The 24002-nt window shown below is 40.8% G+C and overlaps 1 protein-coding gene across 1 annotated transcript in view; it reads right to left on the bottom strand.

The window, feature by feature from the left end:
• Positions 1-21458, bottom strand: part of LOC146423942 (protein EFR3 homolog B-like) — a gene marked incomplete at its 3' end in the record, with an annotated part of 61669 nt that extends 40211 nt beyond the window's left edge. The window contains exon 1 of the mRNA XM_085044195.1: positions 21389-21458. Within this exon, the coding sequence (XP_084900321.1) occupies positions 21389-21395 (7 nt within the window). The remainder of the gene's footprint in view (positions 1-21388) is intronic.
• Positions 21459-24002: the final 2544 nt, after the last annotated feature.

The raw sequence follows: 24002 nt of genomic DNA, 5'->3' as shown, positions 1-24002 counted from the left end.
TGGAAAAATCCTGAAAAAATCCTGGGATAAATCCTAACACAACCCTGGGAAAACCCTGAAAAATCCTAAAAAAATCCTAAAAAAATCCTAAAAAAGGTCCTAAAAAACCCTGAAAAAATCCTAAAAAAATCCTGAAAAAATCCTTTAAAAATCCTGAAAAAATCCTGGAAAAATCCTGGAAAAAAACTTGGAAAAAACCTAGAAAAATCCTGGGAAAGTCCTATAAAAATCCTACAAAAATCCTGGAAAAAATTCTGGGATAAATCCTAAAACAACCCTGGGAAAACCCTGAAAAATCCTAAAAAAATCCTGAAAAACTCCTGAAAAAAAATCCTTTAAAAATCCTAAAAAACCCTGAAAAAATCCTGAAAAAATCATTTTAAAATCCTGAAAAAACCCCTAAAAATCCTGAAAAAATCCTTTAAAAATCCTAAAAAAATCCTGAAAAAATCCTTTAAAAATCCTGAAAAAATCCTGGAAAAATCCTGGGAAAGTCCTATAAAAATCCTACAAAAATCCTGGAAAAAATCCGGAAAAAATCCTGGGATAAATCCTAAAATAACCCTGGGAAAACCCTGAAAAATCCTAAAGAAATCCTGAAAAAACCCTGAAAAAATCCTGAAAAAATCCTTTTAAAATCCTGAAAAAAACCCTAAAAATCCTGAAAAAATCCTTTAAAAATCCTAAAAAAAATCCTGAAAAAATCCTTTACAAATCCTGAAAAAAATCCTAAAGAAATCCTAAAACAACCCTGGAAAAACCCTTTAAAAAACCTGGAAAAATCCTAAAAAAAACCCTGGAAAAATCCTGGAAAAATCCTGGGAAAAATCCTGGAAAACCCCTAGAAAAATCCTACAAAAATTACAGAAAAACCCTAGAAAAACTCCGGAAAAATCATTCAAAAAAACAGGAAAAACCCTGAAAAAATCCTGGGAAAATCCTTAAAAAACCAGGAAAAACCCTGAAAAAATCCTGGGAAAATCCTGGGAAAATCCTTTAAAAATCCTAAAATCAAAAAACCCTGAAAAAATCCTAAAAATCCTTTTAAAATCCTAAAAAAAAAAAACCTGGGAAAATCCTGGAAAAAAATCCTTTTAAAATCCTGAAAAAATCACTTAAAAAATCCTGAAAAAATCCTAAAAAAAGGTCCTAAAAAACCCTGAAAAAAATCCTGAAAAAATCCTTTTAAAATCCTGAAAAAAACCCTAAAAATCCTTTAAAAATCCTTTAAAATTCCTGGAAAAAATCCTTTAAAAAATCCTCTTAAAAAACCCTGGAAAAACCCTAAAAAATCCTAAAAAAATCCTGGAAAAATCCTACAAAAATCCTGGAAAAACCCTAAAAAAATCCTACAAAAATCACAGAAATACCCTAAAAAAATCCTTAAAAAATCCTTAAAAAATCCCAAAAAACCCTAAAAAAATCCTAAAAAAACCCTGGAACAACTCCCACCCTCCCCCCTTTCCCCCTTTTCCCAACTCCTCCACGAATCCAAAAATTCCCAAAAAATTCCCAAAAAATTCCCAAATAATCCCAAAAAAATCCCCAAATAATTCATTCCCGGCGCTACCTGCTCCGGGCACCGGCAGCATTTCCCAGGAGCGCCGCGGGAATTCTGGGAAGAATTCCAGGAATTTCGGGAATTCCGGGAATAAATCCGGGAATTCGCTCAGCGCCATGGAAAAGCGGGATGAGAATTCCAGCTTTTTTTCCCAATTTTCCCCATCGCTGCGGGAATAAAACCCCAAAAAACCGGGAATGCGGCTGGCTGGATGGATGGATGGGAATTTTTTGGGAATTCTGGGGGATCCGCAGGAATTCTGGGATGCGCCAGGCTGGCCACGCCCATTCCCGCGGTTTTTTTTTTCCCGGGAAATTGGGATGGATGGGAATTCTGGCGGGAAAGGTGGGAAAGGTGGAGAGGATTTGTGGGAAATCCGGACTGGAGTTGGTGGGGAAAGGGATGGGATGGGATGGGAGGGAATCCGGATCCGGGAATGTTGGGATCCGGGGTCCGGGTTTTGGATGGAGCCGTTCCCGTTGAGATTCCAATTTTAATTCCAATTTGAATTCCAATTAATTCCAATTCCAATTTAATTCCATTCAATTCCAATTCCAATTAATTCCAATTCCAATTCCAATTAATTCCAATTCCAATTTAATTCCATTCAACTCCAATTCCAATTCCAATTAATTCCAATTCCAATTCCAATTCCAATTCCAATTTTAATTCCTATTTTAATTCCATTTCCAATTAATTCCAATTTTAATTAATTCCAATTCCAATTCCATTCCAATTCCAATTAATTCCATTCCAATTCCATTCCAATCCCAATTCCATTCCATTCAATTCCAATTCCATTCCAATCTAATTCCAATTCCAATTAATTCCAATTCCCAATTCCATTCCAATTCCATTCATAACTCCAATTCCAATCCCAATTCTATTCCATTCCATTTCCAATTCCATTCCATTCCAATTCAATTCCAATCCCAATCCCAATTCCAATTCCAATCCCAATTCCATTCCAATTCCAATTATTTCCAATCCCAATCCCAATTCCAATTCCATTCCAATCCCAATTCCATTATTCCAATTCCATTCTATTCCATCCCAATTCCATCCCAATTCCATCCCAATTCCATTCCAATTCCATTCCAATTCCATTTCCAGTCCAATCCCAAACCCATCCCAATCCAGTCCTATCCCAGCACATCCCAATCCAATTCCAATTCCATTCCAATCCCAACCCTATTATCCCAATCCAATCCCAATAACAATCCCAATTGCAATTCCACTTCCAATCCCATTCACAATCCCAATCCTAATTCCAATTTCAATTCCAATTCCATTTCCAATTTTTCCATTCCAATTCCATCTGATACCCAATCCCAACCCCAATCCCAATCCCAATTCCATTTCCATCCCAATAGAATCCAATTCCAATCCAATTCCAATCCAATTCCAATTCCAATTCCAATTCCAATTCCACCCCAATCCCAATCCTAATTCTTATTCCAATTCCAATCCCAATCCAATTTTATCCCAATCCTAATCCCATTATCCCAATTTCATCCCAATTCAATCCAATCCCAATTCCAATCCTATCTCAATCCTATTCCAATCCCAATCCCAATCTCATCCCAATCCTATCTCAATTCAATCCAATCCCAATTCCAATCCTATCCAATCCCAATCCCATCCCAAATCCATCCCAGTCCAATCCCAATTCCAATTCCAACCTCAAATCCATCCCTTTTTTATCCCAATCCCATCCCAATCCTATTCAAATTCCAATTTCAATCCATCCCAATCCCAATCCCAATCCCAATCCCACCCCAATCTCTATTCCATCCCAATCCAATCCAATCCCACTCGTATCCCAATCCCAATCCAATTCTAACCAATCAAACCCCAATCTAAATTCCCAATCCCAATCCCAATCCTATCCCAGCACATCCCAATCCAATCCCAATCCCATCCCAACTCTAATTTAATCTCATTATCCCAATCCAAGTCCCACCATCCCAATCCCACCCCAAACAAATCCCCATTCCAATCCCATTTGCCATCCGAATCCCAATCCCATCCCAATCCCAATTCCACTTCCAATTCCATTCACAATCCCAATCCCAATTCCATTTCCAATCTCAATTCCATTTCAATTCCATCCCAATCCCAATTCCATATCAGTCCCAACACCAATCCCAATCCAATTCCAATAAATCTAATCCAAATCCAATCCAATTCCAAATCCATTCCAATCCCAATATCATACAATCCTATTATCCCAATCCAATCCCAATTCCAATCCCAAATCCATCCCAATCCCATCCCACTTCCATCCCCATCCAATTCCATCCAAATCTCATCCCAAATAAATCCCAATCCCAATCCAAATCAATTCCAAATCAATCCCAAATAAATCCCAAATCAATCCCAAATAAATCCCAAATAAATCCCAATCCCATCCCTGGATGCTCCAACCTGGCCTGGGAAAAATTCCATCAAAACCCCAAGGGAGAAGAAGGGAATACATTTGGGGAAAAGAGGGAAAAGAGTGGAAAAAAGAGGGAAAAGGGAACAAAAAAAAGGAGGGAAAAAAGAGGGAGGAAAAGCAGGAAAAGGAAATTCCTGTTTTCTGTCCATTCCAGGGTGGGAATTCCATGGGAAAAGAGGAAAATAGGGATTGGAGGCACTGAAGGGTTGGATTTGCCATTGGAAGGCGGGAAAATTCCATAAAAGTTCCCTAAAAATTCCATTAAAATTCCGTAAAAGTTCCGTTAAAATTCCGTAAAAATTCCATTAAAATTCAATTAAAATTCCGTTAAAATTCCGTAAAAGTTCCATTAAAATTCCATTAAAATTCCGTAAAAATTCCATTAAAATTCCATTAAAATTCCATTAAAATTCCAAAAGAACTCCATGACAACAATTCCATAATGATGCCGTTAAAATGCCATCGAGATTCCATAAAAACGCCATAAAAAGACCCTAGAAGTTCTCCTGAAATGCCATAAAAACTCCCTAAAAACTCCCTAACAACAATTCCATAACAATTCCACAACAATTCCATCCAAATTCCGTCAAAATTCCATAACAATTTCATCACAAATCTACAAAAACACCACAAAAATACCATAAAAACTCCCTTAAAACTCCAAAACAACTCTATAAAAATACCATAAAATTCCATCAAAACTCCATCAAAATTCCAACATAACAATTCCAGAAAATTCCAGAAAATTACCATAAAAACTCCATAACAATTCCCTTCAAACTCCCTTAAATTTCCTTTAAAATGCCATAAAAACGCCATAAAATCTCCATCCAAATTCCACAAAAACTCCCTTAAAAGGCCCTAAAAAAAACCCCCAAAAATGCCATAAAAACTCAATTAAAATGCCATCAAAATCCCATTAAAATTCCATAACAATTCCATAACAACTCCATAAAAATTCCCTTAAAATGCCAAAAAAAAATCCCTAAAAATACCATTAAAATGCCATAAAAATTCCATAAAAATATTATAAAAATCCCATTAAACTCCGTGACAATTCCATAACAACTCCATTAAAATTCCCTCCTTTTCCCTCATTTTTGCCTCTTTTCCCCTTTTTTTTTCCTCATTTTTTCCTCTTTTTTCCCTAATTTTTTCCTCTTTTTTCCCTAATTTTTTCCTCTTTTTTCCCTCCTTTTTTCCCTCTTTTTCCCTCCTTTTTTCCCTCATTTTCCCCTCATTTTCCCCTCATTTTTCCCTGGATTTTGCCCCAATTCCCCCTGGGAATGTAGGAATTGAATCCCAAAACACACAAAAGCAGGAATGAAAACTGGGAATAAAAAACTGGGAATTAAAAAAAAAAAAATCAGGGAATATTAAAAAAAAACCAGGGAGGAAAAAAACTGGGAAGATAAAGGAGGGAATGAAAAACTGGGAATAAAACCTGGGAATATGAAAAACTGGGAATTATAAATAAAAAAAAAAAAAAAACCAAAACAAAACAGAGAATAAAAATCAGGAATGAAAACTAGGATTAAAAACTGGGAATTAAAAAAAAAAAAAAAAGGGAATAAAAACTGGGAATTTAAAAAAAAACAGGAATAAAACTAGGGAATAAAAAAAAACCAGGGAATATAAAACTGGGAATTAAAAAATAAAATAAAATAAAAAAAATCAGGGAATAAAATCCAGAAATGAAACCAGGAATGAAAAGTTAAATAAAGGGAATTAAGGGAATTAAAATAATTAAGAGGGAATTAAAACTGAGGAATTAGAAAAAAAAAAAAGGGGAATAAAAAAACTGGGAACCCAAAATGGGGAATGAAAAACTGGGAATAAAAAACCAGGAATTTAGAAAATGGAATTTAAAAAATCTGGGAATTAAAAAAATTTAAAAAATTAAAAATAAAAAAAATTTAAAATAAAAAAAATTAAAAATAAAAAAAAATTAAAAATAAAAAAAAATTAAAAATTTAAGAAAAAAAGGAATAAAAACGGGAATAAAAGAGGGAAAAAAACGGGAATTAAAAACTGGGAATAAAACCAGGGAATATGTAAAAAATAGGGAATTTTTTTAAAAAAAACCAGGAATAAAAAAAAAAATCCGGGAATAAAATCCAGGAGTTTGAAGCTAAAAAAATTCCCTTTTTCCCAGGATATTCCCAGGGATCCGGATGGAAATTCCCAATTTTTTTTTTTCCCCCATGGAAAAATGAATTTATTTCTGGTTTTTCTGTCCTCCCGGCTCCGGGCAGGAAGGAGTTAACGGGAGGATTAAAATTCGGGATAATCCGGAGAATTCCAAGGGCGAAAGGGAGGCGGGAAGGGCGGGGAGGGGGAGGGGAAATAATGGGAAAATAAGGGGAAAAAATGGGAAAAAAATGGGAAAAATAGTGGGAAAAATGGGGGAAATATTGGGAAAAATAGCGGGAAAAAACTGGGAGAAATAGTGGGAAAAATGGGGGAAAAATGGGGGAAAATGGGGAAAAAAACGGGGAAAATGGGGGAAATAGTGGGAAAAAAACTGGGAAAAAGAGTGGGAAAATGGGAAAAAATGGGGGAAAAAACTGGGAAAAATAGTGGGGAAAATGGGGGAAAAAACTGGGAAGAAATGGGGAAAAATGGGGAAAAAATTGGGAAAGATAGGGAAAAAAAGGGGGAAAATAGTGGGGAAAAACTGGGAAAAATGGGGAAAATAGTGGGAAAAAACGGGGGGGAATTGGGAAAGAAACTGGGAAAAAATGGGTAAAAATACTGGGGAAAAATGGCGGGGAAAATAACGGGAAAAAATGGGGAAAATAAGGAAAAATCGTGGGGAAAAAATGGGGGAAAATACTGGGAAAAATGGAAAAAAATGGGGGAAAAAAACTGGGAAAAAATGGAGAAAAAACCGACAAAAACTGGGGGGAAAATGGGAAAAAATATGGGGAAAAATGGGGGGAAACTGGGGAAAAAAAACTGGGAAAAATGGGGAAAAACAGGGGAAAAACTGGGGAAAAATGGAGAAAAAAACCGGCAAAAAATGGGAGGAAAAAATGGGAAAAAATGGGAAAAATACCGGGGAAAATGGGAAAGAAACCGGGAAAAATGGGGAAAAATACTGAGGAAAACACCAGGAAAAAATGGGGAAATATGGGGGAAATACTGGGGAAAAATGGGAAAAAGAACTGGGAAAAATTAGGGAAAACCGGGGACAAAAAGGGGGGGGAAATGGGGAAAAATACCGGGAAAAACTGGGGAAAAATTCCGGGAAAATGGGGAAAAAAAATGGGAAAAATGGGAAAAAGAACTGGGAAAAAATGAGGGAAAACTGGGAGGGAAAAAATACTGGAAAAAAGGGGAAAAACCGGGAAAAGAATGGGAAAAATGTGGGAAAATGGGGGGGGGAACCAGGAAAAACTGGGGAAAAAGTGGAAAAAAATGGAAAAAAAATTGGAAAAAATGGGAAAAAGCAGGGAGAGCTGGGGGAGGAATACGGGGGAAAAAAGAAGGGAAAAAACTGGGAAAAGTAGGGGGAAAAACAGGGAAAAATGGGGAAAAATGGGGGGGAAAGGAGGAAAAAATACTAGGAAAAAATGGGGAAAAAATGGGAAAAAAATGGGGAAAAAATGGGGAAAAAATTCTACGAAAAAACGAGGAAAACCAGGAAAAAATATGGGAAAAGCCAGAAAAGAAAACTGGGAAAAAGTGGGAAAAAGGGGAAAAAAGGGGAATAAAAAAGGGGGAAAAAGAGGGAAAAAGAAAGAGGGAAAAGGGGAAAAACCGGTGGAAAAAGAGAGGGAAAAGGTGTGGGAAAAAAATAGGAAAAACCAGAAAATTAGGGGAGAAAGTGGGAGGAAAAATGGGGAAAAAATGGGGAAAAAATGGGGAAAAAATGGGGGAAAAATGGGGGAAAAATGGGGAAAAATACCAGGAAAAATTGGATTAAATGGGGAAAAAAGTGGGGAAAATTGGGGGGAAAAAAAGGGAAGAAAAGCAGGAAAAATGGGGAAAATAGAGGGAAAAAACCAGGGTTAAAAATCGGGTTTTTTTAAATAAAATTAATGGAAAAGCTGGAAGAGAAAATTGGGGGAAAATGGGGAAAAAACGGGGAATAAAAAGGGAGGAAAAGTGGGAAAAAAGAGGGAAAAAACCTGGAAAAATTGGGGAAAATCTGGGGGGAAAAAAAAATGAGGAAAAAAGGGAGAAAAAAAAACAGGAGAAAAAGGGGAAAAAATGGGAAAAAATGAGAAAAAACTGGGAAAAAATCCGGGAAAAGGGAGAAAAAAAGGGAATTTGGGGAGGGGAAAAATTCCCAAAAATTCCCAGAAAATTCCCAAAAAAAGAAAAAGAAAAAAGAAAAAAAAACAGAAGAGAAATTCCCTGAGAGAAATTCCCTGGAAAATCCAGGAAAAAATGGGAAAAATTGAGGAAAATTGGGAAAAATTGGGAAAAATTGGGATTCACTTTTTTTTTCTCTGTGGATGTTTTAAATAACCCCAAAATCCCATAAATAACCCCAAAAAATCCCAAAAATAACCCCAAAAATCCCATAACCCCAAAAATCCCATAAATAACCCCAAAAATCCCATAAATAACCCCAAAAAATCCCAATAAAAATACCTCCAAACCCCACAAATAACCCCAAAATCCCTTTAAAAAAAAGCCCAAAATCCCATTTAAAATAAAATTTAAAATCCCATTTAAACTAAAAACTCCAAATTCCACAAAAAAAAACCCAAAGTCCCTCAAATAACCCCAAAATCCCATTAAAAAAACCCCCAAAATTCCACCCAAAAAATCCCCAAAAATTCCACAAAAAAACTCCCAAAATTCTATTTTAAAAAAGACTCAAAATCTCACAAAAATCCCTAAAATTCCACAAAAAAAAAAATCCCCAAAATTCCACCAAAAAAGCCCAAAATCCCATTAAAAATCCCAAAATCCTGAATTTTTCCTGTGGATGTTCTTGACCCACAAATGACCTCAAAATTCTCAAAAAACCCCCAAAATCCCATTTAAAAAACACAAAAATCCCACAAATAACCCCAAAATCCTGAATTTTTCCTAAGGATGTTTCCACTTCCCATAAAACCCCAAAATTCCCACAAATAACCCCAAAATCCCATGGAAAAAAACCTAAAATTCCATTAAAAAGCCCCAAAATCCCATTAAAAAAAAAACAAAACCAAAAACTAAAATCTCACAAATAACTCTAAAACTCCACAAAAAACAACAAAAACAAATTCACAAAAAAAATCCAAAAATCCCACAAATAACCCCAAAAATCCTGGATTTTCTCTGAGGATGGTCTTGACCCCAAAATGACCCCAAAATTCCCAAAAAAACCCCAAAATCCCAGAAAAAAGTCCCCAAAATGCCACCAAAAAAAGCCCAAAAATCCCATTTAAAAAAAACCCCAAAATCCCTCAAATAACCCCAAAATCCCATTTTAAAAACCCAAAAATCACATTGAAAACCTCCAAAATCCCATTTTAAAAAGCCCAAAATCCCACTAAAAAAACCCCAAAATCCCATTTAAAAAAAACCCCAAAATCCCATTAAAAAAAGTCCAAAAATCACACCAAAAAGTCCCCAAAATCCCCTTAAAAAAAAAACCAAATCCCACTAAAAAAGCCCCGAAATTCCATTTAAAAAATCCTCAAAATCCCATTAAAAAAAGACCCAAAAATCCCACAAATAACCCTAAAATTCCACCAAAAAACCCCCAAAATCCCACAGAAAAGTCCCCAAAATTCCACAAAAAAACCCCAAAATTCCATTTTAAAAAAAAACCAAAATCCCATTTAAAATAAAAAACCCCAAATCCCTCAAATAACCCCAAAATCCCATTAAAAAGTCCCAAAATCCCAGTAAAAAACCCCAAATTTCCATTTTAAAACGTCCCCAAAATCCCATTAAATAAAAACCTCAAAATCCTACAAAAAACCCCAAAATCCCACAGAAAAAACCCCAAAATCTCCCAAACCCCCAAAATCTCCAAAAAACCCCAAAAATCCCACCAAAAAGTCCCCAAAAAGCCAAAAAAAATCCCATTTTATAAAAAACCCAAAATCCCTCAAAAATAACCCCAAAATCCCATTAAAAAAAGACCCAAAATCTCACAAATAACCCTAAAATTCCACCCAAAAAAACCCCAAAAATTCCACAAAAAAAGCCCAAAAATCCCACAAATAACCCCAAAATCCCATTTCAAAAAAATCCCAAAATCCCATTAAAAATCCCCAAAAATTCGCATAAAAAACTTCCAAAATCCCATTTCAAAAAAATCCCAAAATCCCATTAAAAATCCCCAAAAATTCGCATAAAAAACTTCCAAAATCCCATTTTAAAAAAACCCCAAATCCCACTAAAAAAACCCCAAAATCCTATTTAAAAAACCCCCAAAACCTCACAAATAACCCCAAAATTCCACAAAAAAGCCCAAAAATCCCACAAATAACCCCAAAATCCTGGATTTTCTCTGAGGATGGTCTTGACCCCAAAAAACCCCAAAAATCCCACAAAAACATCTCCAAAATGCCACCAAAAAAGCCCCAAATCCCATTTTAAAACCACCAAAATCCCTCAAAAATAACCCCAAAATCCCATTAAAAAAAGTCCAAAATCCCATTTAAAGAAAACCCAAATCCCATAAAAAATCCCCAAAATCCCATTTAAAAAAACCCCAAAATCCCATTAGAAAAAAGTCCAAAATCCCACTAAAAAACACCAAAATCCCATTAAAAATCCCAAAATCCCATTAAAAAAAAACCAAAATCCCATTAAAAACCCCCAAAATCCCACTAAAAAAACCCCAAAATCCCATTTAAAAAACCCCCAAAATCCCATCAGAAAAAAGTCCAAAATCCCATTTAAAAAAACCCAAAATCCCATTAAAAAACCCCAAAATCCCATTAAAAAACCCCAAAATCCCATTAGAAAAAACCCCAAAATCCCACAAAAACCCCCAAATCCCACAAATAACCCCAAAATCCCATTAAAAACCCAAAACCCCATTAAAAAAACCCAAAAATCCCACAAAAAAACCTCAAAATTCCACAAAATAATCCCAAAATCCCATTAAAAACCCCAAAAATCCCATTAAAAACCCAAAATCCCATTAAAAAACCCCAAAATCCCATTAAAAAAACCCCAAAATCTCATTTAAAAAAAAACCAAAATCCCATTAAAAACCCCAAAATCCCATAAAAAAACCCAAAATCCCATTAAAAAACCCAAAAATCCCACAAAAAAAACCCCAAAATCCCACAAAAACCCCCAAATCCCGCAAATAACCTCAAAATCCCATAAAAAAAACAAAATCCCACAAAAATTACCCCAAAATCTCATTTAAAAAAACCCAAAAATCCCATTAAAAAACCCAAAATCCCACAAAAAAACCCCAAAATCCCATAAAAACCCCAAAATCCCAAACCCCCCAACTCCTCTCCTTTTCCCCCCAAATTCCCAAAATTCCCAAAATTCCCAAAATTCCCAAATTCCCAAAATTCCCAAAATTTTCCAACCCCAAATCCTGCTGGGAAAACTCACCCGTGGCTTCCGAGATCTGTGGGGTTTTGGGGGTTTTTTGGGGTTTTTTGGGGTTTTTTGGGGTTTTTTGGGATTTTTTGGGGTTTTTTTGGGATTTTTGGGGTTTTTTTGGGATTTTTTTGGGATTTTTAGGGGATTTTTAGGGTTGAGAATTTGGGGGTTTTGGGATTTTTAGGGTTGAGAATTTGGGAATTTGGGAGTTTTCAGGATTGGGGATTTGGGATTTTTTGGGATTTGGGATTTTTGGGATTTTTTGGGATTTGGGATTTTTGGGATGTTTAGGGATCAGGATTTGGGGTTTGGGAACTTTTGGGGTTTGGGAATTTGGGATATTTTTGGGATAAGAATTTGGGGTTTGGGAACTTTTGGGGTCAGAGTTTGGGGATTTTTAGGGATGGGAATTTGGGATTTTTTTGGGATTTTTTAATGGGGATTTGGGATTTTTTTGGGATGGGAATTTGGGATTTGGGGTAATTTTGGGGTCAGGATTTGGGATTTGGGGTTTTTCTGGGACGGGAATTTGGGATTTGGGGTTTTTGGGATTTTTCCAGATTGGGAATTTGGGATTTTTTGGGATTTGGGGTTTTTGGGATGTTTAGGGATCAGGATTTGGGGTTTGGAAACTTTTGGGGTTTGGGAATTTGGGATATTTTTGGGATGGAGATTTGGGGTTTGGGATGGTTTTGGAGTCAGGATTTGGGATTTGGGGTTTTTCCGGGATGCGGATTTGGGATTTTTTTGGGATTTGAGTTTTTTTGGGATTTTTTGGGTTTTTGGGGGATTTAGGATTTGGGATTTTTTGGGATTTTTTGGGATTTTTTGGGATTTTTTGGGATTTTTGGGGGGTTTTGGGGGTTTTTTTGGGATTTTTAGGGTTGAGAATTTGGGAATTTGGGATTTTTCAGGATTGGGATTTGGGATTTTTTGGGATTTGGGATTTTTGGGATGTTTAGGGATCAGGATTTGGGGTTTGGAAACTTTTGGGGTTTGGGAATTTAGGAATTTTTTGGGATGGGGATTTGGGGTTTGGGATAATTTTGGAGTCAGAATTTGGGATTTGGGGTTTTTCCAGAATGCGGATTTGGGATTTTTTGGGATTTGAGTTTTTTTGGGATTTTTTGGGTTTTTGGGGGATTTAGGATTTGGGATTTTTTGGGATTTTTGGGGTTTTTTGGGGTTTTTTGGGGTTTTTTTTGGGATTTTTAGGGTTGAGAATTTGGGAATTTGGGATTTTTCAGGGATGGGAATTTGGGATTTTTCAGGATTGGGAATTTGGGATTTTTCAGGATTGGGATTTGGGATTTTTTGGGATTTGGGATTTTTGGGATGTTTAGGGATCAGGATTTGGGATTTGGGAACTTTTGGGGTCAGAATTTGGGATTTTTCAGGATTGGGGATTTGGGGTTTTTTTGGGATTTTTTTTGGATGGAGATTTGGGATTTGGGATTTTTTTGGGATGGGAACTTGGGATTTGGGATAATTTTGGGGTCAGGATTTGGGATTTGGGGTTTTTCTGGGACGGGAATTTGAGATTTGGGGTTTTGGGGATTTTTCCAGGATGGGGATTTGGGATTTTTTGGGATTTGGGGTTTTTTTGGGAGTTGGGATTTTGGGGATTTGGGATTTTTTTGGAGATTTTTTTGGGATTGTTTCAGGATGGGAATTTGGGATTTGGGGATTTTTGGGGTCAGGATTTGGGATTTTTTGGGGATTTTTGGGAATTTTTTTTTTTTTTGGATGAGGATTTAGGATTTTTCGGAATGGGATTTGGGGTTTTTTTGGGATGAGGATTTGGGGTTTGGAGATTTTTTGGGGTCAAAAGTTGGGATATTTTGGGGTCAGGATTTGGGATTTGGGATTTTTTTGGGATGGGAATTTGGGGTTTTTTTGGGATTTTTTTTTGATGGAGATTTGGGGTTTTTTTGGGATCAGGATTTAGGGTTTAGGATAATTTTGGGGTCAGGATTTGGGATACCTTTGGGGTCAGGATTTGGGGGTTTTGGGGTTCTTTTGGGGATGGGAATTTGGGATTTGGGGATTTTTTTGGGTCAAAATTTGGGAATTTTGAGGTCAGGATTTAGGATTTGGGGTTTTTTGGGATGAGGATTTGGGATTTGGGATAATTTTGGGGTCAGGATTTGGGATTTAGGATATTTTCAGGATGGAAATTCAGGATTTAGGATAATTTTGGGGGTTTTTGGGGTCAGGATTTGGGGTTTAGGATATTTTTGGGGTCAGGAATTCGGGATTTAGGATTTTTTGGGATTTTTCGGGATGGAAATTCGGGATTTGGGATAATTTTGGGGTTTTTCGGGATGGAAATTCGGGATTTGGGATAATTTTGGGGTTTTTGGGGGTCAGGAATTCAGGATTTGGGATCTTTTCAGGGTGGAAATTCAGGATGTGGGATAATTTCGGGGTTTTGGGGGGTTTTTTGGGGTCAGAAATTCAGGATTTAGGACAATTTTGGGGTTTTGGGGGTTTTTTGGGGTCAGGAATTCAGGATTTAGGATATTTTTGGGATTTTTCGGGATGGAAATTCAGGATTTAGGATAATTTTGGGGTTTTTTGGGGTTTTGGGGGGTTTTTTGGGGTCAGGAATTTGGGATTTAGGATATTTTTGGGGTTTTTTGGGTCAGGAATTCAGAATTTAGGATAATTTTGGGGTTTTTTTGGGGGTTTTTGGGGTCAGGAATTCGGGATTTAGGATATTTTCAGGATGGAAATTCAGGATTTGGGATAATTTTAGGGTTTTTGGGGTTTTTTGGGGTCAGGAATTCAGGATTTAGGATAATTTTGGGATAATTTTGGGATAATTTTGGGGTCAGGAATTCAGGATTTGGGATAATTTTGGGATTTTTCGGGATTGAAATTCAGGATTTAGGATAATTTTGGGGTCAGGATTTGGGATTTAGGATAATTTTGGGGTTTTGGGGGTTTTTTGGGGTCAGGAATTCAGGATTTGGGATATTTTCAGGATGGAAATTCAGGATTTAGGATAATTTTGGGGTCAGGATTTGGGATTTAGGATATTTTCAGGATGGAAATCCAGGATTTAGGATAATTTTGGGGTTTTTTTGGGGTTTTTTTGGGTCAGGAATTCAGGATTTGGGATGATTTTGGGATTTTTCGGGATGGAAATTCGGGATTTGGGATAATTTTGGGGTTTTTGGGGGTCAGGAATTGGGATTTAGGATCTTTTCAGGGTGGAAATTCAGGATTTAGGACAATTTTGGGGGGTTTTTTGGGGTTTTTTGGGATCAGAATTCAGGATTTTGGATATCTTAGGATATTTTCCGGGTGGGAATTCAGGATTTAGGATAATTTTAGGGTTTTTGGGGTTTTTTGGGGTCAGGAATTTGGGATTTAGGATATTTTTGGGGTTTTTTGGGTCAGGAATTCAGGATCTAGGATAATTTTGGGATAATTTTGGGGTCAGGATTTGGGATTTAGGATATTTTCAGGATGGAAATTCAGGATTTGGGATAATTTTGGGGTTTTTTGGGGTCAGGAATTCAAGATTTGGGATAATTTCAGGATGGAAATTCAGGATTTAGGATAATTTTGGGGTCAGGATTTGGGATTTAGGATAATTTTGGGGTTTTTTGGGGGTTTTTAGGGGTCAGGAATTCAGGATTTAGGATAATTTTGGGATTTTTGGGGATTGAAATTCAGGATTTCGGATAATTTTGGGGTTTTGGGGGTTTTTTGGGGTCAGGAATTCAGGATTTGGGATGATTTTGGAGTCAGAAATTCAGGATTTAGGATAATTTTGGGGTTTTTGGGGATTTTTCGGGATGGAAATTCAGGATTTGGGATAATTTTGGCGTTTTTTGGGGTCAGGAGTTGAGATTTGGGATATTTTTAGGATTTTTCAGGCTGGAAATTCAGGATTTGGGATAATTTTGGGGTCAGGATTTGGGATTTAGGATAATTTTGGGGTTTTTGGGGATTTTTCGGGATGGAAATTCAGGATTTAGGATAATTTTGGGATAATTTTGGGATAATTTTGGGTTCCCCACCGCTCTCTCTCTCTCCTCTCTCCTCCCGGGCAGTTTGGGATTTTGGCAATTTGGGATTTTCTGCTCTCAGCGATTCCCAAAATCTCTTTAATCCCAAAAAAGGGGGGCGGGGCGGGGGGGGGAGGGGCAGCCAGCTGCTGCTCCAGATGTTCTGCGTTAGGAGATTTCATCCCAAATCACCCCAAATAATCCCCAAATCATCCCTAAATCCCTAAATCCCAAATCCCATCCCGAAAATATCCTAAATGAGGAAGAAAACAGGAAAAAAAACCCAAAATTGCAGCGAAAAACCTCAAAAATTCTGCAAAAAAAACCCCAAATTCTGCAAAAAAACCCAAAATTCTGCAAAAAAACCAAAAAAATCTGTAAAAAGCCCAAAAATTCTGCAAAAAACCCCCAAAATTGCACCGAAAAATCCCAAAATTCTACAAAAAACCTCAAAATTCTGTAAAAAAACCCAAAAAATCCCCAAAAAAACCCAAATTTGCACTAAAAAACCCCAAAGTTCTGCAAAAAAACCCCAAAATTCTGCAAAAAACCCCAAAATTGCACCAAAAACTCAAAATGCTACAAAAAACCCAAAAATTGTACCGAAAAGCCCCAAAATTCTGGAAAAAAACCCAAAAATTCTGCAAAAAAACCCCAAAATTGCACAAAAAATCCCAAAATTCTGCAAAAAAAACCCTAAAATTCTGCAAAAAAACCCCAAAATTGCACCGAAAAATCCCAAAATTCTACAAAAAACCTCAAAATTCTGTAAAAAAAACCCAAAATTCCCCAAAAATACCCCAAAATTGCACTAAAATACCCCAAAATTCTGCAAAAAAAAACCCAAAATTGCACCAAAACCCCAAAATGCTACAAAAAACCCAAAAATTGTACCAAAAAGCCCCAAAATTCTGCAAAAAACCCCAAAAATTCTGCAAAAAAACCCCAAAATTGCACAAAAAAATCCCAAAATTCTGCAAAAAACCCCAAAATTCTACAAAATAACCCAAAAAAATCCACAAAAAACCCCAAATATTCTACCAAAAAAACCCAAAATTCCACGGGAAATGACCCAAAACTCACCAAAAAAATCCCTAAAATCTCACAAATGACCCCAAATCCCACAAAAAAACCCCAAAATTCCATGGAAAAAGAATCAAACGTAACAAAAAAAAATCCCAAATCCCACAAAAATCCCCGAAATTCCACTGGAAAAGACCCAAAACTCAGAGAAACACTCAAATCCCACAAAAAAAACCCCCAAAATTTCCACGAAAAAAGACTCAAATCCCACAAAAAAACCCAAAATTTCACCACAAAAAGACTCAAATCTTACAAAAAACCCCAAATCCCATTTGAAAAAATCAATCCCACCGAAAAACCCCAAAATTTCTGTGAGAAAAGATCCAAATCCCACAAAAAAAACCTCAAAAAAAACCCCCAAATCCCATTAAAAAACCCCAAAATCCCATAAATAAATCCCAAATCCCATAAAAAACCCAAAAATTCCGTGGGAAAAGAATCAAATGTAACAAAAAACCCCAAATCCCACAAAAAAACCCCAAAATTTCATAAATAAACCCCAAATCCCACCAAAAAATCCCACAGAAAACCCCAAATCCCACAAATAACCCAAAAAATCCCACAAAAAAAGACCCAAAATCCCATAAATAACCCCAAAACTCACCCAAAAAACCCAAATCCCAGAAAAAAAATCCCCAAATTCAACCAAAAAAAAATCCCAAACCCCATAAATAAACCCAAAACTCACCGAAAGAAATCCCAAATCCCACAAAAACCCCAAAATCCCACAAAAAAACCCCAAATCCCATAAATAACACCAACTCTCACCCCAAAAGCCCCAAAACCCCACAAAAAACCCCGAAAATCCCACAAAAAAAGACCCAAATCCCAATAAAAAACCATCAAATCCCACAAAAAGCCCTGAAATTCCATAAAAAAACCCAAATCCCACAAATAAACCCCAAAATCCTACAAATAGCCTGAAATCCCACCAAAAAAAAACCAAAAATCCCACAAAAATAACCCCAAAATCCAAACGAAAATCCCACAAAATCTCACCAAAAACTCCAAAATCCCACAAAAAATCCCAAAATCCCACAAAAATGTCCCAAAATTTTCATGAAGTGGTAAAATCCTGAGGAAAAATCCTTTGGGATTTGGGGTTATTTGCAGGATTTTAGGGGGTTTTTTTGTGGGATTTGGGTGATTTTTTGTGGGATTTCAGGGTTTTTTTGTTGAATTTTGAGGTTATTTGTGGGATTTGGGGTTTTTTAGTGGAATTTTAGGATTATTTGTGGGATTTTTGCTGCTCTTTGTAGGATTTGGGGTTATTTGTGCGATTTTGGGGTTATTTATGGGATTTTTGCTGTTGTTTGTTGGATTTGGGGTTATTTGCAGGATTTTGGGGGTTTTTTGTGGGATTTGGGTTTTTTATGGGAATTGGGAATTTTTTTGGTGGGATTTGGGTGATTTCTTGTGGGATTTTTGGGGGTTTTGTGGAATTTTGGGGGTTTTTTTTGGTGGGATTATGGGGGCTTATGGGATTTGCGGTTATTTGTGGGATTTGGGGTTTTTTTGGTGGAATTTTAGGGTTATTTGTGGGATTTTTGCTGTTATTTGTGAGATTTGGGTTATTTTTGTGGGATTTTAGGGTTTTTGGGTGGAATTTTGGGGTTATTTGTGGGATTTTGGGGTTATTTGGGAAGTGGAAACATCCCCAAGTAAAACCCCAAACCTCACTGACCCTAAATCCCAAACCTCACTGACCCCAAACCCCAAACCCCAAACCCTGCTGACCCCAAACCTCACTGACCCCAAACCTCAAACCTCACTGACCCCAAACCTCACTGACCCCAAACCTCACTGACCCCAAACCCCAAACCTCACTGACCCCAAACCCCAAACCCTGCTGACCCCAAATCCCAAACCTCACTGACCCCAAACCCTGCTGACCCCAAACCCCAAACCTCACTGACCCCAAACCCCAAACCCTGCTGACCCCAAACCTCACTGACCCTAAACCCCAAACCTCACTGACCCCAAACCCCAAACCCTGCTGACCCCAAACCCAGCAGGCCCAGAGCTCTATGGGGTCAGAGTCTCCTCACCCCAAATGGGGTCACCCCATGGAACAAACGACCCCAAAACGGGCTGACCCCACAGATTTGGGGTTCAGAGCTCCTAAGCAACCCCAAACCGGGGTGACCCCATAGATTTGGGGTTCAGTGCCTGTAAACGACCCCAAACCTAGCTAACCCCACAGATTTGGGGTTCGGGTGACCCCACACCCAGCAAACCCCACAGATTTGGGGTTCAGAGCTCCTAAATGACCCCAAAACAGGCTGACCCCATAGATTTGGGGTTCAGGTGACCCCAAAACCAGCTCACCCCACAGATTTGGGGTTTGGAGCCCTTAACTGACCCCAAAACAGGGTGATCCCATAGATTTGGGGTTCGGGTGACCCCAAAACCAGCTCACCCCACAGATTTGGGGTTTGGAGCCCCTAAACGACCCCAAACCGCGGTGACCCCATAGATTTGGGGTTCAGAGCTTCTCAGTGACCCCAAACTCGGCTCACCCCATTATTTTGGGGTCTCACCTCATTATTTGGGATCTTACCCCATTGATTTCGGGTTCTCCCCGTTATTTGGGGTCTCACCCCATTAATTTTGGGGCCTCACCCTGCTAATTTGGGGTCTCACCCCATTGACTTGGGGTTCAGATGACCCCAAACTCGGCTCACCCCATTATTTGGGGTCTCACCTCATAGATTTGGGGACTCACCCCACTAATTTAGGGTTCACAGTCTCTCCAGACCCCATACCGATCTCACCCCATTAATTTTGGGGTCTCACCCATTATTTGGGGTCTCACCCCGTTATTTTGGGGTCTCACCCCATTGATTTCGGGTCTCACCCCATTCATTTGGGGTCTCACCCCATTAATTTTGGGGTCTCACCCTACTAATTTGGGATCTCAGCCCATTGATTTGGGGTTCAGATGACCCCAAACTTGGCTCACCCCTTAGATTTGGGGTCTCACCCCATTATTTGGGGTCTCACCCCATAGATTTGGGGTTCACAGCCTCTCCAGACCCTACACCGACCTCACCCCATTATTTTGGGGTCTCACCCCATTATTTTATGTTCCCCCCCCATTATTTGGGGTCTCACCCCATTAATTTTGGGATCTCTCCCCACTAATTTGGGGTTCACAGCCTCTCCAGACCCCAAACTGAGCTCACCCCATAGATTTGGGGTCTCACCCTGTTATTTGGGGTCTCACCCCATTAATTTCGGGTCTCACCCCATTATTTGGGGTTCACAGCCCCTCCTGACCCCAAACTCAGCTCACCCTGTTACTTTGGGGTGAGTGGGTCTCACCCCATTGATTTTGGGATCTCTCCCCACTAATTTGGGGTTCACAGCCTCTCCAGACCCCAAACTGAGCTCACCCCACAGATTTGGGGTTCAGAGCTTCTCCCGGCCCCACACCGATCTCACCCCATTATTTTGGGGTCTCACCCGTTATTTTGGGGTCTCACCCCATTGATTTTAGGGTCTCACCCCAGTCATTTGGGGTTCAGAGCTTCTCCCGGCCCTAATACTGGTCTCACCCGTTATTTTGGGGTCTCACCCCATTGATTTTGGGGTTCACAGCCCCTCCCGGACCCCAAACTGATCTCACCCCATTAATTTCGGGTTCCCCCCCGTTATTTGGGGTCTCACCTCATTTTTTGGGGTCTCACCCGTTATTTTGGGGTCTCCTCCCGTTATTTGGGGTCTCACCCCATTGACTTAGGGTCTCACCCCATTATTTGGGGTTCACAGCCCCTAAATGACCCCAAACTCGGCTCACCCCATAATTTGGGGTCTCACCCCATTCATTTAGGGTTCACAGTCTCTCCAGACCCCATACCGATATCACCCCATTATTTTGGGGTCTCACCCCATTAATTTCGGGTTCCCCCCCCGTTATTTTGGGGTCTCACCCCATTAATTTCGGGTTCTCACCCGTTATTTTGGGATCTCACCCCATTAATTTCGGGTTCCCCCCGTTATTTGGGGTCTCACCCCACTGATTTCGGGTTCCCCCCGTTATTTGGGGTCTCACCTCATTTTTTGGGGTCTCACCCGTTATTTTGGGGTCTCCTCCCGTTATTTGGGGTCTCACCCCATTGACTTAGGGTCTCACCCCATTATTTGGGGTTCACAGCCCCTAAATGACCCCAAACTCGGCTCACCCCATAATTTGGGGTCTCACCCAATTCATTTAGGGTTCAGAGTCTCTCCAGACCCCATACCGATCTCACCCCATTATTTTGGGGTCTCATCCCATTATTTTAGGTTCCCCCCCGTTATTTTGGGGTCTCACCCCATTAATTTCGGGTTCCCCTCCCGTTATTTGGGGTCTCACCCCACTGATTTCGGGTCTCACCCGTTATTTGGGGTCTCACCCCATTAATTTCGGTTCTCCCCCCATTATTTGGGGTTCCACCTCATTTTTCGGGGTCTCACCCGTTATTTGGGGTCTCACCCCATTAATTTTGGGGTCTCACCCCATAGATTTGGGGTCTCCCCCCATTATTTCGGGTTCCCCGCCCCGTCCTTTGGGGTCGCGCAGTGCCGCAGGCCCGGGGGATGCTCAGCCCCGTCCCGGGCCGGCAGCGACCGGATCCCAGTCCCGATCCGTGATCCCAAACACTCCCGCCGATCCCGATCCCGGTGATCCCAATCCCATTGATCCCATTGCCGATCCCATTCCCAATCCCATTGATCCCACAGCCGATCCCATTCCCGCTGTATTCGGGCGGCACTGACCGTACATGGCTGCGATCGGCTCCGCTCGGCTCTCTTCGGTTCCGCTCGGCTCTGCGCTCCGTTCGGCTCTCTTCGGTTCTGTTCGGCTCTCGGCTCCGTTCGGCTCTCAGCTAGTCTCCGTTCGGCTCTGATCGGCTAAATTCGGCTCTCCTCTCCGTTCGGCTCTCAGCCAGTGTCCGTTCGGCTCTGATCGGCTAAGTTCGGCTCCGTTCGGCTCTCCGCTCGGCCCTTAGCGCAGCCCCGGGGGAGGAACCGAGAACAGCTCCGCCCGAGGCTCCTCCCACCCCGGGAAAACGGGATTGGGAATCACCGGGAATGGGATCGGGAATGGGATCGGGAATGGCACTGGGAATAGCCCCGCCCGAGGCTCCTCCCGCCCCGGGAAAACGGGGAAAAACGGGATTGGGAATCACCGGGAATGGGATCGGGAATGGGAATCACCGGGAATCACCGGGAACGGGATCGGGAATAACCGGGAATGGGATCGGGAATGGGATCAGGAATGGCTCCGCCCGAGGCTCCTCCCGCCCCGCCCCGGGAAAACCGGGAATGGGAATCACCGGGAATCACCGGGAATGGGATCGGGAATGGCTCTGCCCGAAGCTCCTCTCGCACCGGGAAAAAACGGGAAAAATGGGATTGGGAATCATCGGGAATAACCGGGAATGGGATCGGGAATCACCGGCAACGGGAATGGCCCCGCCCGAGGCTCCTCCCGCCCCGGGAAAAAACGGGAATGGGATACCGGGAATAACCGGGAATAACAGGGAATAACAGGGAATAACCGGGAATGGGATTCGGAAAAACAGGGAACGGGAATGGCTCTGCCCGAGGCTCCTCCCGCCCCGAGCCAGGAAAAAACGGGAATGGGGCACCGGGAATAACCGGGAATAACCGGGAATAACCGGGAATAACCGGGAATGGGATCGGGAATGGGATCGGGAATGGGATCGGGAATGGGATCGAGAAAAGTTCTGCCCGAGGCTCCTCCCGCCCCGAGAAAACAGGGAATGGGACACCGGGAATGGGATCTGGAATGGAGCTGGGAACAGCCCCGCCCGAGGCTCCTCCCGCCCCGGGAAAACGGGAAAACCGGGAATGGGAATCACCGGGAATAGGATCTGGAATGGGATCGGGAATGGGAACAGCCCCGCCCGAGGCTCCTCCCACCCCGGGAAAACGGGATCGGGAATCACGGGGAATCACCGGGAATGGGATCGGGAATGGGATCGGGAATGGGATCGAGAATAGTTCTGCCCGAGGCTCCTCCCGCCCCGAGCCGGGAAAACCGGGAGAAACCGGGAATAACCGGGAATGGAGCTGGGAACAGCTCTGCCCGAGGCTCCTCCCGCCCCGAGCCGGGAAAACCGGGAATTGGAATCACCGGGAATAGGATCTGGAATGGGATGGGGAATTGCTCTGCCCGAGACTCCTCCCGCCCCGGGAAAAACGGGAAAACCGGGAGCGGGAATCACCGGGAATGGGATCGGGAATCAACGGGAATGGCTCTGCCCGAGGCTCCTCCCGCGCCGGGAAAACCGGGAAAAATGGGATTGGGAATCACTGGGAATGGGATCGGGAAAAACCGGGAATGTGCCACCCGGGAATCATCATGAATGGGATTGGGGAATGGGAATGTGGTGAGGAATCCTGGGATTCAGGGAATCCTGGAATGGTTTGGGATCCATGGAGCTTCAATCCCAGAAATCCCATTCCAACCCCGACAATTCCCACAACCCCAAATCCATCCTGGGAACTCCCAGGGATCCAGGAATATCCGGGAATTCCAGCCCAGCCGGGAATCCCTTCCCAAATCCCAAGCAATCTCCCCTTTCCCAGGGAATTCCCTCCATTCCCAGCTCTCCCAGCCTGAGGTTGGATCCATCCTGGGAAGGAATTTCGGGATCGAGGAGCTTCCCTGGGAATCTCGGCACTCCAGCAAGGATCTCCCTGCCCTTTGCCATCCCCGAATTCCAGCAAAATCCCTCTGGATGGATTCCAAGCGTCCTCAATCCCAGAATCCCAGAATAATTTGGGATCCATAGATTTCAATCCCATAAATCCCAGAATTTCCCCAGAATTCCCAGAATCCCACAGGACAAGGACAAACCTAGAGTTGACCCCAAACTCCCAGAAATATCCCAAATTCCCAAATTTTTTCCCTCCCGGAACAACCCCTGGCTCAGATCGTTAATTAGGGAAGAATCCCGGCGGGAAAATCCGACCTTAATTAAAATTTTTGAGGAAATCATTTTGAATAACATCTTGAGGAATTAATTAGGAATTAATTAGGAAATTCCCTGGAGCTGCGGCGGGAGGAGTTTTGATCCCAAAGGGATTTGGGGATTCCTGGGAAAGCCACGGGGTGAGGATTTTGGAAATCCTTGGGAATTCCCAGCCTTGGGAATGCCTTGGAGTCTTTTTTTTGGGAATTCGAAGCTATTGAGTCATTTTTTTGGGAATTCGGAGGCTCTGAGTCATTTCTTTGGGAATTCGGAGGGTCTGAGTCATTTTTTTGGGAATTCGGACGGTCTGAGGGGGAGGGAAAAGCCTCTGGAAAATCCTGGATTTTTTGGGATGTTGGGAATTGTCCGAGGCTGCGTTTGATCCCAAA

The sequence above is a fragment of the Lichenostomus cassidix genome, unplaced genomic scaffold (assembly GCF_008360975.1).
Source record: "Lichenostomus cassidix isolate B80296 unplaced genomic scaffold, HeHo_3.0 HiC_scaffold_529, whole genome shotgun sequence".
Lineage (NCBI taxonomy): Eukaryota > Metazoa > Chordata > Aves > Passeriformes > Meliphagidae > Lichenostomus > Lichenostomus cassidix.
The sequence above is the reverse complement of the archived record's forward strand: the minus strand, read 5'-3'. Positions and strand labels throughout refer to the sequence as shown.